We start from the raw sequence: 18,002 nt of genomic DNA on the forward strand, positions 1-18,002 counted from the left end.
CAGTCATCATCTCGTTCCACTTACCATCAAATCATGCTTGATTAAAAGCATAAACATAATTCACATGATTAAAATCAATTAAATGATAAGAAAATGGATTTTGGATATTTAAATTTTATGTTACTATATATGTGTGTGTGTGTGTGTGTGTGTGTGTGTGTGTGTGTAATGTGCTGAAAATGTTTAAAAAGCACACAATGAGGTCACATTACCATGTTTGATGTTGAAAAGTATATGCACACACTCAGATGTAGATTCTCTTTTCATTCACGTATAGTTCGATACCGGGTTTGACAGCACTTAATGAACAAAATATGTTGTGTGGGTGACTAAATTCGGTAATGTGCGGTTGATTGGGTTGGGTGATCAGAGTTTACAGGAACACGACGCATACGGCAGCCACAATCTGAACTGCTGTTTGTGTGACAATGTGAAACTTGAAATCCACTGCCAAGCTTTTCTTTATTTATTGTGTTAGTCAAGATAAACTTGTTGTGACAAATGTGTTTCCATGGATGATCTCAGAGACGTTTGTTGATATTTTTAAGTCTTTAAATCAGTTTTGGTTTTTGTATTTAGCCATATTTTGGTCATTCACATGTACATTTAGATGGAGGAGATTTGACCATCGCAATAAAGGGTTTTGCATTTATTTCCCTCTAAAAACCTCTTTAATAATCTAACTACATACCCTTCATACACGGAGTTGTTGCCAAGTCCTAAATATCAGCATCTGTGGATGTTCTTTTCTGGGCTAAATATGTCTGGTCTTCAATGGCTTATAATTAGCCTAAAAAATAATCATCGTAAACTCAGCTGCGTTAGGCCTAAATGTAGCCCAAGATCAGTGTGTGTATTTTTATAGCCCTATTACAACGATGAAATCATATCCCACTCAAGAAAAACAATGACATACTGGAAAGAAAATTTACTCTTTAGGTTTTGAAAAGACTTGCACACAGAGACACGTATGACTACAAACTCAAAAAGCAATTTTCCATTTACTAGAAGTCAAAATGTGTAAATAGTTTAGTTAACTGGACTAAAATTGGATTAACAACAAGTTTAGTAAAGCATTAAGTATAGACATTTCAGTATAATATTAATGATTCCTTAAACAGATGCCACAGTGGTGCGGTGGTTTGCACTGTTGTCTTATACCAAAAGGGTCCAAGGGTTCAAATCCACTGGCAAGATGGGGCCTTTCTGTGTGGAATCTATGCGTGTGTGTGGGTTCTCTCTGGGTCCTGTATGTTAGGTTAACTGGTAGACTGGCTGTAGGGGCGAATAGCTCTCTCTCTCTTTGTGTTAGCACTGCCACAGACTGGTACCCTGACTCTCAACCTGTAACAGTTGGGATTGGCTCCAGCCCCAACACAACCCTAAATCGGATAAGTGGAAGAAGATGGATGGAAATCTATAAACAAAAACACATGATTGCAAAATTATCTTTTCAATTAGGTACAAAAAGTACAAATGTACTTATTTCAAGGAAATGGAGACTCCAAGAGAGTGAAACTGACAGCTTTATATGTTTTTAACTGTACTCTTTAATGGTTTAACTGTGTGAAAGAGGATATTGCCCAGGGCAGTGTTATTTGAAGGCCAATCATGGCAGCTGGTTGATCTGACATTTTCTTCTTATGTTCAATCTTCGTTTCACAGTAAAGTGAAACTCTTGCTTTTAGCGGTGACATTCACATGTGGCTCACTGTGTGATACAGTAAAGAAATGAAAAGCCAGACTCGAGACTCATAGTTATTTGAACTGTCAAAAAAAAAAGGTTGTTCAGAGGAAACAGTATCAGTACTTGTCAGTCTCAGTAATAAAGATTGCTCCAGTGTTTGTTAAGAATGAAACTTTCTCATCTCCCACTCTTGATCTTTCAGCCTTTTTGTCTCTTGTCTCCATATGAAGTGTACCTGCTGTAATATTAAGTATCATTTTGAAAAAACACAGAAAGCTGTCAGCTTTGACTTTAGGTGAATAGACTGTTGTAAATAACTTTTAAATATATTCAGTTTTTTTTCAGATTCAGACTCTTTGATTGTGATTAACCTGCTTGTTAAATGCGGAACAATACAGATAATTATTTTAATGGGCTGAAGGGAATAAAGGTAAGCTCTTATTTCTCAGTCGCTGTCTGTCTCAGTTTCTCTCTTCTCTGTACCTCAGTTTTATATTTTCATGCTAACATACATTTATTGCCAGTCCATGAATTATGGTTGCCTAGCAACCGTGCCTGGCTCAGCCTAATGTTGGGAGGGTGGTAGCAAGAAGGTGCGTGTGTGTGTGTGTGTGTGTGTGCGTGTGAGTGTGTGTGTGTGTGAGAGATTCCTAGGACGGGCAGGACTACTCAGATGCAGTTAACATTCAGATGTGGATGGCTCTGTTTTTATGTTTGGCTGCAGTCTGATTGGAAGTTGTTGCTCTGAATGGTGATTTTGGTGGAACTTGGTTCCAACTCATTCTGTGATATTTACCTTTACGAAACAGCATTTTTCCTTTTGTCTATTGTATAGTGAAGGAACAAGCTGTGAACTCAAATGTATGAACGCAGGAATGAGCACCACTCTGCAGAAATGTGTCGCCCCAAAATTGGGCATTATGAATAAATACAAACAAATCATAAATGATAATACAGATTGCATGATGACATTTACAAGTTTACAAACCCTCTAGTATTTCGAGTTCATTGTGGAGCGCTTCGTACATCTGCTTTATGCGGTGTTGGGAAGTACTATGATATATTTTCCTGAACACCTGTCGCCTGAACAGATATTTCCATCTCAGCTTTTTAATTGGAAATCCAGAAGATGTGCTGCCATCCATATTATTATACACATTTCATATGATGTGGTGCAATGTAATTATTGCTTATCCTAATATTTCAGTTGCAGACACGCAGCAAGATTTCTAAATTTAAAATCTGTTAGACACAACTTACAACTGCTCAGTTGTAAGTCACTGTTCTAATTGAAGCTGCAGCAATTAGTTGATTAATCGATTATAGCTGATGGATGTGTGAAAATTGTTTGTGCAAAAAGGTAAAAATATTTGATGACTTAAGTCTTAAAGATGAGAGTTAGTTGTTCTTCTTCTGGTCTTTCATTTTGGTAACAAGTGAGCTCTAGGATATTATCTGGGGATTTTGCGGTTACTTATTAAAAACATGAATAACAATGAAGGCAACGTTTAGGTGAAGCCTTAATGAAAGCAGTTGTGGGTTGAATTCCAAGCCCCCCCCCCCAAAAAAAATATCATTAGTAAAAATATCAAGTTTTTTTATTGATAAAACATTTACAATCTGAAAACTTTCCACATTAAATGTGAATGTTTCGCGCATCTACTTGTCCTTGAGTCCCAGTGTCAGTAACCACAAGCAATGGTGCTGGCTTCAACAGGGTTTTACTTCCATATAAAAAAACAGTCTTGATGCCAAACAAAGGGAATATCACTTGTGCCATTTTAAAAATATTTCTTAACTGGGGTTTAATTAACCAGAGTATAAAATGACAAGAAAATGCATATTAAATTGGGTAACACAGACTCTTTGCTTTAATTAAATATGTCAGTCATTGTCACTATGCATTCACTCCCATTTAAGCCCATTTAGCTAGGAAACCCCTTAGATATAGATGTATAGTGATAAACAACACAATCAAAGATCAAATTGATCTTTGGAAAATAACTTTTTAAATACAATCAAGGTTAAAAGAAAGTACACCTTCTATCATTTCTATGATTTTACATTTCAGGACGAAATAAAAAATTATCTTGTCCATAGCAGGTCTTACACTTGGGTAAATACAACATCAGACCAATGACTCATGGTGTATTGCACCACATCATTATTTAGTCAAACAAAGCCAAAATGCAGATTGTGAAAAACTAAGTACAAGTATTCGTCTCTCGCATTTTTTTGGAAGAATTTTGGTCCATTCATCTTTACATTGATGCTTCACTTTGTTTATACGCAGCTTTCTTAACCAGCGGCATTCCAATCACGTTGAGATCTTTCTTCCTTGGCATTGCGTTAACACTCACCTGAATGCTCCAAACCTGTAAAATGCCAAAACATTAAGGTGCTCACACTTCCTGATGTTTGCTGCTTAGTGTCTTAACCTCTATGGAAGCAAAGGGTATGGTTAGTTTTTCACATGGTGCTTCTGCATTTTGACTAAATCGTTAAATAAATAATGGCAGGCTGTAATATATAATATGCTTTCTAGCTCATCTGAAGTTGTATTTAAATAATTTTAGGACCAAACCAAGGACCAGTTTATTTGTTATAGTATCCTGAATGTTATATGCAGTCTTGTTTACACATTAAACATATTGTATGTTCATCTATGTTTACTAAGCTGACATTTTGTTGTTTAATTGACCAGGAAAAAACAACTTTATAAATCCTTTATTTGGCATGCTTGTTGTAAAATGTCATGTAGGTAAATGGCTTTTCTGTTTGTTCAGGCATGATGGCAGCTCTTGCTGGCAGTTTTGAGATTGCATGCAAAGGAGTGATACAGATTGTATTTGACTAAAAACAGGAACATATTTAGAATTTTTCACCTCTACTTTTCATAATGAAATCCAGTAATAACCACACCTGTGTGAAGGTGAAAATACCGCATACAGCACTTGTTTCATGGCATGAGTCAGTCATTACTCAGCCTTCGGGGGTTTCCCCTCTGTGGCTGTCTTAGGCCATCATCAGAAATGACCCCCGCAAAGGAAAATCAGATTTTTTTTTTTTCTCCATCGATAATGTTTTTATCTGTGAAACAGTTTTGTTATTTTGTGCCTACAGCCTCTGGTATAACCTTGCGACCTTTATTTCCAGTTAACTGTTGCTACTCGTGATGTTACGGGCATTTGTTACATATCTTGCTCTGAATTTTCCATTGGTACCTTTGCTCCTTTTCTTTGTTATTCAGAACCAGGCAGTTTAAAATTTGTAATAGAGTTGAGCATAGTAAGATTGTAATCAAATAAAATAACTAAATATTGATTTGTAATTTTATTTCAGTAGGTATAGTAAGAAAATATTAGATTTTTAATGAAGCTCTAATATCATTTCCTCTTTTTATAGTTTTGCTGTCAAATAAATCTGGCAAAGAGCAAAAGCATTTGTGGAAAGTTATGGCGATAGGGTGTTTTGACAGTTTATTACTATGACATTTATTAAAGTCCCAACCCAGGCAATGTCAAACCACAGCTCGTATTTTCAGCATTTCCATCAGCACATACACATCGTTCTGAAACCTGTTCCCATGTAAGAGAAATGTCACTCACAGTTCTATCGAAACGCCAAAGCAGAGACCGCTGCCGAGACACAGAAGCCGAGTTGAGGTAACATGTTCCCAACAGGGACACATCACACTAGACCACATCCGTTATTATTCACATGCTTACTAAGAGGAAACTCTAAATACAAGCCATCATCGGAGTCCCGTCTTCATATTTGTGATCATAGGTGTCAAAGTCCCCACATCTGTGGTGTTAGCAGTGATAACTTTTGTTTTCCTGAGAAGTGGACTGAATATCGCTGATGACTGGCTCACTGCAAGAAGAGCTCAACCTTAGGAATGGCAGTAAAAACTCAACTATTACAAGTGTTCACACAAAAACGGGACACAAGGAGATATCTTTGTATCAAGTCATTCATTTCTTTAAGTAAATGATTTTCTATATTTAATAAATATGTTTTGACATCTACTTAATAACATTAACAAAAAAGATGAAATATTATGTTTTGAGTTTTTTGTGGGATTTGTTCAGCATTGTTCAACCCTTCATTGTGTTCATACAGTTAATCAATTGACTTTTATTTATATAAACTCACAACAACAAATGGCTCACATCAGTTTATTTTGTAAGGTAAAGAAAGTTTTCAAGTTTAAAGTTTGCTCTTTTTTTTAGTTATATTAAATAATTCTTTGTTTGTAAGGGGGAATAAATAAGAGAAAACTCAGTGGAAAGTGTTGGTATCTGCCATACCATTGTTATAAACGTAAGCCCGGGATTTGACAGACATTGCAGTCTAATAATTAAGGCACTCACGCAGTAAGGTAGTACGTTATTATTTACTTTGCACTCATCCTCTCCCACATGTGAAGTTTTGCACTAGCTTCTCATGGGAGTAGCAGTGGAGTTTAAGATCTGTAGAGAATACTTTTGGGCTTCTGATACCATCTTTCCTCAGACCTGTCAGTTGTTACCACCATTACTGTGAGATTTCATTATCAGTTAATCCCGGACTGCTACATAGCAGAGACAAAACCTGATCAAATGAGGGGTAGAATGTCCACACACAGAGGCCCAGATCAAGGATGCTTCATTTTTTTTTTTTTTTATTCTTATCCAAATCAACTAATACTGATTGGATTTTGCATCCCAGGCTGTAGTGCATTACATAATGTGTTTTGCCTGTACAATAATGAAAAGCTAAGAGAGCTAACAGCAGATTGGAATATTTTAAACATAAATGCAATAAAGGGAAGTCATCCACTTTTTTCACTGCCATAATCACTTGTTTTGTTTACACAGATGCAGCAGATGGTGAATTCAGATTCTCGGTTTACCAGCAGCCAACAGCCAATCGAAGCAGCGCTTGGGCCCAAGAGCCAATCAGGCATGAGCCAGCAAAACCAGTTGTCCACCATCAACCAATCCCAGCTGGGACTGAGTGGGAACTCTGCTACCCATAATTCCCCTTCACCTCCTGGAAGTAAATCTGCCACACCATCTCCCTCCAGTTCAGCACACGAGGACGACAATGATGATGGACTCAGGGTAACAACACACAGACACATGGACGCAGCATCTTCTGTTCAAATGACTCACATCTTGTTGGGCTGTAACACCCAGTTGTGTTTTCTTTTGTGAGAGAGCTATTTTAATAATGTTATGTGTCATCATGGAGGCATTCTCCATGCATATCAACTAGACAGAAATCAGCTCTCTCGTCGTTGGCTGTCTCACACCGCTCCAAACTAACTGCTCGTTTTCTGGGGAAATGAAACTATTACTGTGTTGCTGAATAATATTTACCAACTTGGTCACACACTATAGATAGGAAACGGTATAAGCCACTGTGCAGGTAATTTTTTCTTCAGGAAGGGAAGGGTGGAAAATAAAAGAGCAAAAATGAGTCTGATACTCATACACATCATAACAGGGGCACCCCTTTATTGAGCCGTATGCAAGCTCAGGAAAACCCAGCGTGCTTATTAGACAATGCAGATTAATTTATCTGGCGGCTTTTACTCACAGATGGTTTAGAGTGCTTTAAGGAAGAAAAATTATTCATAAGAGCAATATTAAAGGCATTAATTTACCATGATAAAGAAAGTGCAGTTGTGGTGCAGCATTACAGGCTAAATATGACCTTCTTCATAATCCAAGTGAAGGATCCAAAGATTTTGGTTATGCCATTGGCCAGATGGTGATGTTACGTGAATCAGATAACAGCAGGAGGATTTTTTTTCCTATGATGTAAGGCTGCAGACAGATGAATTTGATTAAAGCACATACTGTGCTGATGAAGCAGCTTAGATGAGTTTGTTTTGGTTAAGTGAAAATGTATTTCTCTACAGAAAATCACTGCAACAGCTAGCAGCCATCAAATCATAGAGAAAGCAGCACAACTGATACCACTTTAATATAATTTGTAGACACAATAATGTTGCTCAAGGGTCATTATTGCAGCTTGACCAATCGTGACATTATGATGTCATAACTTTGCACCCTGGGTCCAGTACTTTCCTTCACGAGACTGAAGTTTGTGTGTAGTATTATTTTCAGACTTGCTGTTTTCAGTCAAACATTAATTACTTAATTATGTTTTAATGCCCTTTCTCAACATTTCTTTATATCATTTCTTGTCATTTTTAAAGTGTTATTGAGCACTAGTTTTCCAGCTTTCTGAATGTCTTTCAAAGTTATGGTTTGGACATTGGCTGCTTTTTCACTCATTTTCAGAGAATTGTTCACTAAGCCACTTAATAACACTGACCTCAAGTGATGAACCAGTGTTGTGTTTAAACATATTAGATAACATAACAATGACACAACTCTATATTGTACCTCTAGGCACATCGTTACTAGCAGCCTGTTGCAAAAACATATGACTACATACTACTTCTTTAGGTAAATCCATGAAAATTGTCAAAGATGACACAATTTGACAGGCATTTTTGCACTAACAAGGTGGTTTCCAAAAAGCTATTAGCCAATAACTTGACGCATCTCAGCATGGTATGCAGTGTGCCCTTTAAACATGTGAGCAAACTGCACATCAGCCCCCGACGTCATGTGCACCTCAAGCACACATTTATACAAGGATTTCTTTAACAGTATAGAAAATTCTTCTTCCTCAGCTGGGCTTATGTTGTTATGACATAAAGTATATGATCTGAACACTGTTAAATGATAATCAGTAATTAGTGAAAGTTTCTCAGAAGAATAACTTAGAACCATATAGACAATAACGTTTGAGCAGATGTGCTGCTTTTGCTGAGGTATTATGGCGACTTCACCCGTTTAGCGCAGCAATGACTGTAACCACTCTACTGAGAGGCTCTTCTGCTGGTGGGGACTTTCCCTAAGACCATCTCTGCGGTTTACTTATTGCTTAACATCAAAGATTAGCTGAGGACATGTTTTAAAAACAGTTTTGGTGTGAATTGTTCAAATGCAAACTTGCTGACAACAGAAAGAAAATCACTCACTCTACAGTTTTTAAGGATATATTTAATTTACATTCTAACATTTTATGCTTTACGTGTTATATACAAATTTCTCTTTGTCAGTCTATATCGGGGGTATCCAAGTAAAATTTAAGGAGGTCCAGTTAGAGAAAATTCCCTCAAACATTGGTCCAGAAAATCATAAAGTTCCACATAATTATATATATGTAAAATATGTTTTCAAGTAGACTGACAGTTGTAAAAGAAAGTACAATTTAACAGTATTTTAACGTTTGCAATTAACTTTTACAATGGACTGGCAGGTACTCTAACAATAAAATAATAATAAAATGTTCTTTTCTCATTTCAAGTAAAACAGGATTTGGAGTTTTTTGTTTGTTTGTTTTAAAAAAAAAAAGGTGTCTTCAAATAAAATGTTTAATTTTGAGAAATGAAAAGGTTTCATTTAAGTTTCCTTTTTTCTTCTTTTTCCTTAACTACACTTCACATGCAAACAATCTCGGTGTTAACACTCCTTTTCCCTCTGTCTGTTTCTCTGAATTACTGTTTTCACATGCGCTTTTTTGATTGGCTGAGATTGTTCTATGTTTTTCCTTAATAATTAATTACACTGACAACTGTAAAGACAAAGGAGGTTAAAATAACCTTACCGTAAACAAGAGAAAAGCTGAAAAATAAAAACAGTCTGTCAAAATCTAGTAATAGTCGCAGTCCACCTATTGGTGACCTAGGATCTATATATTCATCCATTCACATTTTCTCTATATACAGTGTTAACCTTTATTCTGTTTCGGCAGGGAGAGAAGAGGCCAGCAGCAGCGGACATCTCCAAGAAACCGAAAACGCCAAAGAAAAAGAAACGAAAGGACCCCAATGAACCAGTGAAGCCAGTGTCTGCCTACGCGTTGTTCTTCAGGGACACCCAGGCTAATATCAAGGCACAGAACCCCAATGCCACCTTTGGGGAGGTGTCAAAAATTGTGGCCTCCATGTGGGATGGTCTGGCAGAAGAAGAGAAACAGGTAAGGGGAGGGAAGGCTGTACTAAAGTAGGAATAAGGGATAATAAATAGGAAAAGACAAATTTCACTGTATCTCAGTAGTTCAGTTTTTTGTGACGTCTCCCTTCATATGTGAAACATTTCCAAAAATGTCATTAGCACCACCCCACCCCCATGACTCATATTGATTCCGATGAGTGTCACTGCTTATATTTGGTGGTTTGCTGCACAAAATTGCAACCAAACTGATAGTAATTCTGCAAAGTTCTAGTTAAAACTGATACTGTGAAGGCAGGCTCTTCACTTTTATAGAGCTCATTTTGAAACAAAATGATTAACACGGCCCAAAGCAAGAACATCAGAAAATCAAATACTGCTAAGAACATGAGCATAACACACACTAAAAATGATTAAGCAGAGAGAGAAAACATATTAAAACAGATCAAAATCAAATCAGAAAAGGCTTACCGATAAGTTAGTCTTCGTTGGTCTGTGAGTGACCGACTTAACCTGAATACTCAGGCAGTTCATCCCACAGCTTAGGGCTCTGACAGCAAATGTCTGCCAGCTGCAGTTTTAACAGATGTCCTCTGTTCAAAGATCTCAGGCTCTGTCGAAGCTCATGTCTGACTAGCAGGTCATATAGAGGACGGATGCCACGAAGATCCTTAAAAATCAGCAGTAGCATTTTAAAAGCTGAGTACCAACAGTGAAATGAAGCTAAAACAGGTGTACTCAAATTTAACAGTAAGTCGTTTTTTCTGGTACTTGCATAATATACAGAACTGATTCTCATTCCTCTCATCTGTGTTTTGTATTTGGTATCAGTTTACAGTAAAATCCAAAATTAGGATGCAAAATTGAGGTTGGGATGATGGCAAACACTATTTTTATATTTGTGAGAGAATGTTGACATTAGTGATTTCTTTATATCACCACTGTCTAAATAAATCAAATCAAATCACTTTTATTGTCACATCACGTGTGCAGGTACACTGGTACAGTATATGCGAGTGAAATTCTTGTGTGCGAGCTTCACAAGCAACAGAGGTGTGCAAAAAAAAAATACAATAACATAAAACAAGCAAAATATAAGAAAGGCTAAATCTGAGAGTAATAAATATATGTACAATATAAGAGTGTGTGCATTACTGGATGTGTATACTAAATATGTTTTTCTACGTGTGTGTGTGTATATACATATTTTACAAATTAAATAGAGTAAACAATAAAATAAAATATATAAAATATACAGAGGTTGGTAGTTGAACATGTGCAAAACAAGTGGCATTTATATACAGTGTGGAGTGCAGATATAGCTTCAGAGAAGCACTAGCATTACTGCACTCTTGGCCTTGAGGCATAACATGCTCATTTTATTCTGTGACATCATGAAGGAAGCAAATGCAGAGTGCGTGAAAAAGGCGATAAGTGTCAGCATCATGTTTGTGACAGGAATCAACCGTTTATTAGGGGAATGTGAGCTCTAACAATACCAATGAGATTCACAGTCATTAATGTGAACCTAACAGTTATACAAGTGGCATGTCAGCTGGACTGATCGCTGCTGGGCTTCAGAGAGTATTGGCACATGCTTTGGGAATTGATAAATTTGTGTTATTAGAAAAAGGCATTAGCTCAGCACTAGAGTGATATTATTATTATTCTGATTAAATCCAACCTAATTTTTGTACTTGTGCCTTTTGTTTATCAAATGCTGTGATGAAGGTTCACACTTTCAGAGTTAAATGTTTGCGTTTCAGGTGTACAAGAAGAAGACTGAGACAGCTAAGAAGGAGTATCTCAAACAGCTGGCTGCCTACAGAGCCAGTCTGGTTTCACAGGTGCGCTACACACACTGATACACGCCAAGTTAAGTTACGGATTATAAGAGTGAAGGGTCAGAAAATTCCTGATTTTCAGTTTTCCTTTTTCTTCTTCTACAGAGTTACAATGACCCATCTGAAATGAAGCAAACCCACTCTTCCTCCTCATCTTCCCCCTCTTCTACCTCCATGATTACACCCAAACATTCAGTGTACCCTGGTCACCCAGGGCAGCACCCTTCCTCCAGCCCACTCAGCCACCCTCTCCCTCCTCATCACCATCAAGGCATGTACATGCCCTACCCTCACCCCTCACACCCTTCCCACACTTCGAGCCCTGGCCTCAGCCCCCATCTTCCCCCTCCCCACCCTCAGATACATCCCCAGCTCCAGGCTTTGTCCTCCAGAGGGACGGTGCCACGAGCCAGCGTCCCCCATCAGGGAGCCATGTCTCTTGGCACTGTAGCGGCCGCATCCACCCCTCCTCTCCAGATCAGCCCTCCGCTCCACAGCCAGGCACACCTGGGAGGGCTGCACAATCCACACCATCAGCACCAGCAGCTCAGTGGCCACTCAATGGGAATGGCACACTCCCCTGCTATGACACAGGTCAGTTGCACTTGATAAATCTTACTATGATGATAATGATACATGCGTGTGTATGTATGTGTGTTTCCTAATTTCTCCTACAATCAATCTGCAGGGACAAGTCGCTGCCCTGTTTCCATCAGATGTGGGTCATAAGGTCATTTATGTGTGTGTTGGACCGTAATGGTGACGCAGCATTTGATTCAGTTTACTACAAGATTTTGTTCACTTAGAATGATTCCATGTCTTAATTATATGTATCTGTTTTAGCATAAATCTTAAATAAGTGTGGACAACTCCAAGAACCCGCTGAGCAACCGTTGTGTTTGTGCGTTTGATATCGGTTTGATGTGGAAGTAGGAAAAAAGTGCAATGCACCAACCACATTTGCTGCATAATTGGCAAAAGTCATTTTTGCTAGTAATACTTTGAGATGGTGTGAGGGGTGAGGACAGCTACAACACACAGATACTGCTGTTTAACTACATGTAAGAACATGTGGTTACCCATCACTAATGGTGTTGCTGGCAGGTGTTTGAAGTCTTTTGGCACAGGTACCATGGCTTTCTCCATCACTGATGTGGATTTGCCTGAATGTTAGTGATTAAATGTCTAAATGGCAGAATGTTGTCACTTTAAGATTAGTTAAACCGACAATGTTACACAGCTGAAAAAGGACTTACCTCGACTGTAACAGAGTCAATCAGTCTGTCAGTCAGCCTCTCTGCCTTTACTGTCAGTGTTAGCTGCTCATTTAGTATTTCTGCGAACAGAGGGGAAAAAGAAAAGATGAACAGCTATGATATGAATTCATGGAAGACGGTTTCCTCCAGAATAGTTAAAATCCAAAGATTACCACTGAGCCTCACTTCCCATTTGATCCCCCTTCCTTTTTATGGTACACTTTTTAATCCCCAACTCCCATAATCCCTTTCTCTCCTCCATTTTGCATATTTTTAGAAAAAGAGAGACCCGAAAACACAGAAAAGTAAAAGAGAAGGCAAAAATGAGAGGACACAGCTACAGAGCGCTAAAAGTTTTATTTTTTTTTACTGAGTCAAGAGTGAGAACTGATGGGGGAAGGGAGAGAGGAGAGAGAGAGAGACAAAAGAGGCAGATGGGGTCTTTGTGAAGGAGTGAAGGAGAAGAATTTGCTCAACAATAGATGAATAGGTGAGGTAGAGGAGGAGGGGGAGAGGAGAGCAGGGGGAACCAAACCACCTGCTGTCCTCCTCTTTCTCCTCTTTCACTCACAACACTCAGATTAACTTCCCTTTCAGTCCCCCCTCCCCCACATACACACTTTTGTCATTTTACACACTCATTTTTCCATCTCTCTCCTCCCTCGAGTATCCTATGGTTAGAGACATGCTTGCTGATGTTTTTTTTCCTCTTCCTCCTAACTTTACATTTTCACTTTTTTCCCTCCCTCCTCCTGGGAGATAGAATCAGAAAAGCTCTCAAAATTCTGTAATTACTGCTCATGAACCTGCGACCCATCCCTCTCCTTTTCATGCGAGTTTCATTCAGAACTTCATTCCTATCTCTGTTCATCTGAAACCATTCTGCCAAAGATGTGCTAATAGATGGCTTTCAGAACCCATCAGCTGTCCATGGACTAATTCAAGTTGAAGGGGGAAATAAACAGTATATCATTAAAACTTTCCTTAATGACACTTTAATGCAAGAAAAAAAGATTTTACTTTTTACCTGCTTTTTTCAAGTACTGTGACTAAATTTTCACTAAAGTTATGTTTGGCACAGTGAACCCTCTCAGACTATTCAGGACAACTTCTCCTTTAAACCTTTCATTTTTTTCTTGTTAAACACTTTTATTGCTATTGTCTGAATGCATCTAGTGTAACAAAAGAGAGACCCCAGTATTTTTCTTCAATGCTACTTTTCCTGTCTCACCATCAACAATGAGCAGCTGTGACATAGACTCGTTCTATGACACAAACTCCACATAAGGACAAAAACACTTCATTATTATTTTACTAGCAGCAATATTAGCAGGCAAGCAAGTCACAGTGCATTTGTGACCTAAGTGGGGAAATAGGTGAAATAAGTTAATCTTTTTCCACCTTTAGCAGGAACTGTTTTGTGTTACAGGTTGTTAAAATAATATTTATTTATTTATTTATTTAATTGTCATCGGATTGTTGTTGCTGTGCATGCTAGGAATCATAAATGCATGGCATCGCTACATAAGTGTAAAAATGTACTGTATGGTTGTCGCACTGGGTCTCAAGCGGTTTGTTAGCACTAGCAGGTAAGCTAACTTTTTGCCAGATAAAAACTAATTTTATCTATGAAATCAAACCATCTCATCAACCAGTATAGATAGCACCAGTATTGTATTTAACTATCGGTCATCAGCAGGGAATTTGAAACGTGGGGCTTGGGTTTAAGAAGTTTAAGTTTGGGTTTAACATAAACTTTTGGCTTGTGTTAACGCTACCATGTTTGCTAACATGCTAACGGCGGTCTGGCGAGGAAGGTCCAGCGGGCATGTGGTGTGGAGGTTAGCCGGACAACTTGGAGGCGAGTCACTTAAATAGAACAAAAGACCTTTAGTTGGTTATATTAGCAGAACAAGACCATACAAGCTAGGTGTCCACGGCTCTACTCTATTCGTACATGCATGTGCCGGGGGTAGGTAGTCGCCGGCGCCAGCCCATTACAGTGGTACGGTCTCTCTAAACAGATGCTTGGCTGTAATGACGGCCTCTGCACTCACACTAGGAGACTCTCAAACTACTACAATAATAGGACGACACTCCCTAGCGGTGCTATGTCATAATAAGGGTTGTTACAATGGACAAACTACAAACTATCTCTTAAAATAAAATTTCATTTAACATTGCATACTTACGGAGCCCCTCTGATGACATGGTCCAAAAAATAAATAAATTGTGGCCACAAAATATACATAATGAGTATAACGTGCCCACGAAATACTTATTTGTGGCCACAAAATGTTATTTTGTGGGCACGAAATATGTATAACATGCACACGAAATGCTAATTTGTAGCCACGAAACACTTGACCGATAACTGTGATCTTTCCCAGCCCCTTGCAGTTGGTTGACAATAAAATCGATCCCGGCGTCCAGGTCGTACTTACGTCTGTAAAGCAACTGGGCTCTCAATATCCTGTTTAAATGTCTCTCCGTAATAATGGTTCCTTGCATTGCCAGGCTTTTCAAAATGCATTTGTAGCTCATTCCCAGCCTAAAATAAAAATCAATCATACCGTCTCTGTCCATGGTTTATAGGTTTAGCCTACTCTCATGCTTATGTCTCTACGCAGCTGTCCAGGAATTGTATCAATATGATGTGCACACATCTATTTCGTGGCCACAAATGCGTAATTCGTTGCCACGTTATACCCAATTCGTGCCCACAAATTAGCATTTCGTGCGCACGTTATACCTATTTCGTGCCCTTGAAATAGTATTTCGTGGCCACAAATAAGTATTTTGTGGGCACGTTATACTATTTCGTGCCCACGAAGTAGTATTTTGTGGCCACAATTTATTTATTTTTTGGACCATGTCATCAGAGGGGCTCCGTACATACTAACCTTCTTGCTAACATTATTGCTTTCATCTAAGTGGAAATACTAGTTGGCTAGCTTGCTAAATTATTTCACCAGCTAATGTGATCTGACACATACATTTATACCTGGGGCCACAATATGTTACTGTTTTAGAACTCTCCACTGCGGCGCTCACAAATCCTGTCCTGTTGCAAGCTTTGAAAGTGGCCACTCAGAACAAAGTGGGCTTGTAATTGTGATTTAGTTAAAGAATGAATATTTTCAAGATCTCCTTTTTTGTCAAATGCATATTTGAAATCACTAACTTATTGTTAATGGTGCTCCCTCTTGAATTTATTTATTTATTTTAAATAAGTTATAATCGTTTTGTTTGTTTACACCTTGAGGCAGTTGTTGTTGTTGTTGTGATTTGGCACATTATAAATAGAATTTGAATTTAATTGTTTGGGGTTGTTTGTTTGTTTGTTTGTTTGTTTGTTTGTTTGTTTGTTTGTTTGTTTAGGGCTACCTTCCCTCCCTCCAATCTGACTACCAGCCAATAGGTGGAGGTATCATGAACAGTGGAGCAGTGATGTCATCATCGGTGGATTACCACCAGATGGGTCGGCATACACCGAATCATCACCCCTCTCTGGACTGGAGCACTGATTACCATGGCAACGGGTGTGTACTAACACTGCACTGGATTGCAGGTGTTTAAAAAGAAACCCAATACTCGACAGACGTGTTGTTGTCTGCAGTGATGTTAGATGATGTGTGGTTACAGATGGCAGTGGCCACATCCGATCAAGAAAACATGGTTCATGGAGGGGGAAAAAAGTAACATCAAAGATACATTTCAAGAGCAGCAACAACCCCTTTCTGACTACACCTTTCCTGTGTGGAAGTCTGTGACATGTTATTATAATCCTGGATAACAAAACTTTTAAAAGTAACTTGTAACATAGCAGTATTAGTACCATTTAAAAAGTTGGCATGTAACATTATATTCCATACTGTAAGAAGAGAGATTGTTAGTCAAAGTTTGCGTTTAACTTTCACTTTTGCATTTAGCATCTCTACCACCACATAACCAGCAAAAAGCTTGGTAATTTCTATTGAATTAACAGCTTTAGCCAAAGTAAAAGTTAGCTAACTGTGATTTCAGGGCTGTCCTGCCCAGTGAGCCTAACCACTAGTGTTGTGGAGCTGTAGTTAGCATTAAGGTAACTCTTCCAAATGCAAAGCAGAGCTCCTTAGCAGCTGATAGACACTTATCATTGGCTGACACAAAATAATGCAAATACTTCCACCATGGAACAACCAGCCTGTCTGTCATTGCTCACTGATTCAACTGCACTATTATTAGATGGGTTTCTAGGTGCAGCATATATTTAAACAAAATAACAGAAAGAAAATGTTACCTGTCCAGATGGTGCTGCTAAACTGTTAAAGGATAAGAGAATACAGTGAGACGATGTCAATGAAAGACAAAGGAAAGTTGGTGTTGAAAACATGATGGGAATGTGGTGTTTCTATTAGTCTTTCATATATAATAATGTGAGGAACATTTACCCACTGCTCTTGATAGCCATCCAGTGAAGCAGAAGCTTTTCTATCTTAGCTAAATATAAAAACCTTTTAGCAGTAGTTCTCAGTTTCCATATGAATGTAGAAAAATGCCTAAAAGCAGATGCGTGGGATTACACCTATTAAAATGAAATACAACTGTATTACCTGTAATATTAACCAATGTGTACTCTGCAGTCTACATTAATCACTTTAAATGCATATCACCTCGGCATACAAAAGATTTGGATTAACGTAAATTAATCTAGAGTAGAAATGACCAAAACCAGTTCATATAATCTTATAACAGACTTGATTTTTCTTGAGGCTCGTTAGGAAACAAAAGGGGAAAAACTCGTGGTCATCATTGAAACAATGAAGCGTGTCAAACATGTCCTTATTGATTCTCCTCTCTGCTTCCAGGGCTCTCCAGAGAGACAAACCTCTGTATCTGAGCTAATCTCAGGACCAAATGGCATCAACCTTCTGCCAAGCCCTTCTACTGCCACACCACAGAACCTCCAGCTTGTTCTCTCCATCCTTAAACACAGCGAGAGCCAAAAATCAGACTCACAGTGGATCGTCTAAATCCGTAATAAATTAGTTTATCTCTTAAAATAATAGTTCCAGCAACAGAAGAATGGAACATTTCTCGAGAATGCTGACAAAACATCTGCATTTGGCGCTTTCTACTGTCTGTTTACTGCATTGTACCACCATTGAACTGAAAATGTGTACACCAGCATGGAGAGGTATATTGGTGTATA

At 38.3% G+C, this 18,002-nt stretch overlaps 1 protein-coding gene across 2 annotated transcripts in view; it reads left to right on the plus strand.

Moving 5' to 3' along the window:
* The window catches only part of tox (thymocyte selection-associated high mobility group box), a 61,440-nt gene extending 43,708 nt beyond the window's left edge, over positions 1–17,732 (plus strand). For both annotated transcript variants that reach the window (XM_085378431.1, XM_085378432.1), the window contains exons 5-10: positions 6,550–6,795; positions 9,509–9,733; positions 11,475–11,555; positions 11,658–12,146; positions 16,190–16,350; positions 17,659–17,732. In XM_085378431.1, coding sequence (XP_085234557.1) covers positions 6,550–6,795; positions 9,509–9,733; positions 11,475–11,555; positions 11,658–12,146; positions 16,190–16,350; positions 17,659–17,695 — 1,239 coding nt within the window. In that variant the 3' untranslated portion in view covers positions 17,696–17,732. The remainder of the gene's footprint in view (positions 1–6,549; positions 6,796–9,508; positions 9,734–11,474; positions 11,556–11,657; positions 12,147–16,189; positions 16,351–17,658) is intronic.
* Positions 17,733–18,002: the final 270 nt, after the last annotated feature.

Source organism: Diplotaxodon limnothrissa, linkage group LG18, assembly GCF_057381915.1.
Source record: "Diplotaxodon limnothrissa isolate DT_005_m linkage group LG18, D_limnothrissa_male_GT1.1, whole genome shotgun sequence".
NCBI classification, from domain to species: domain Eukaryota; kingdom Metazoa; phylum Chordata; class Actinopteri; order Cichliformes; family Cichlidae; genus Diplotaxodon; species Diplotaxodon limnothrissa.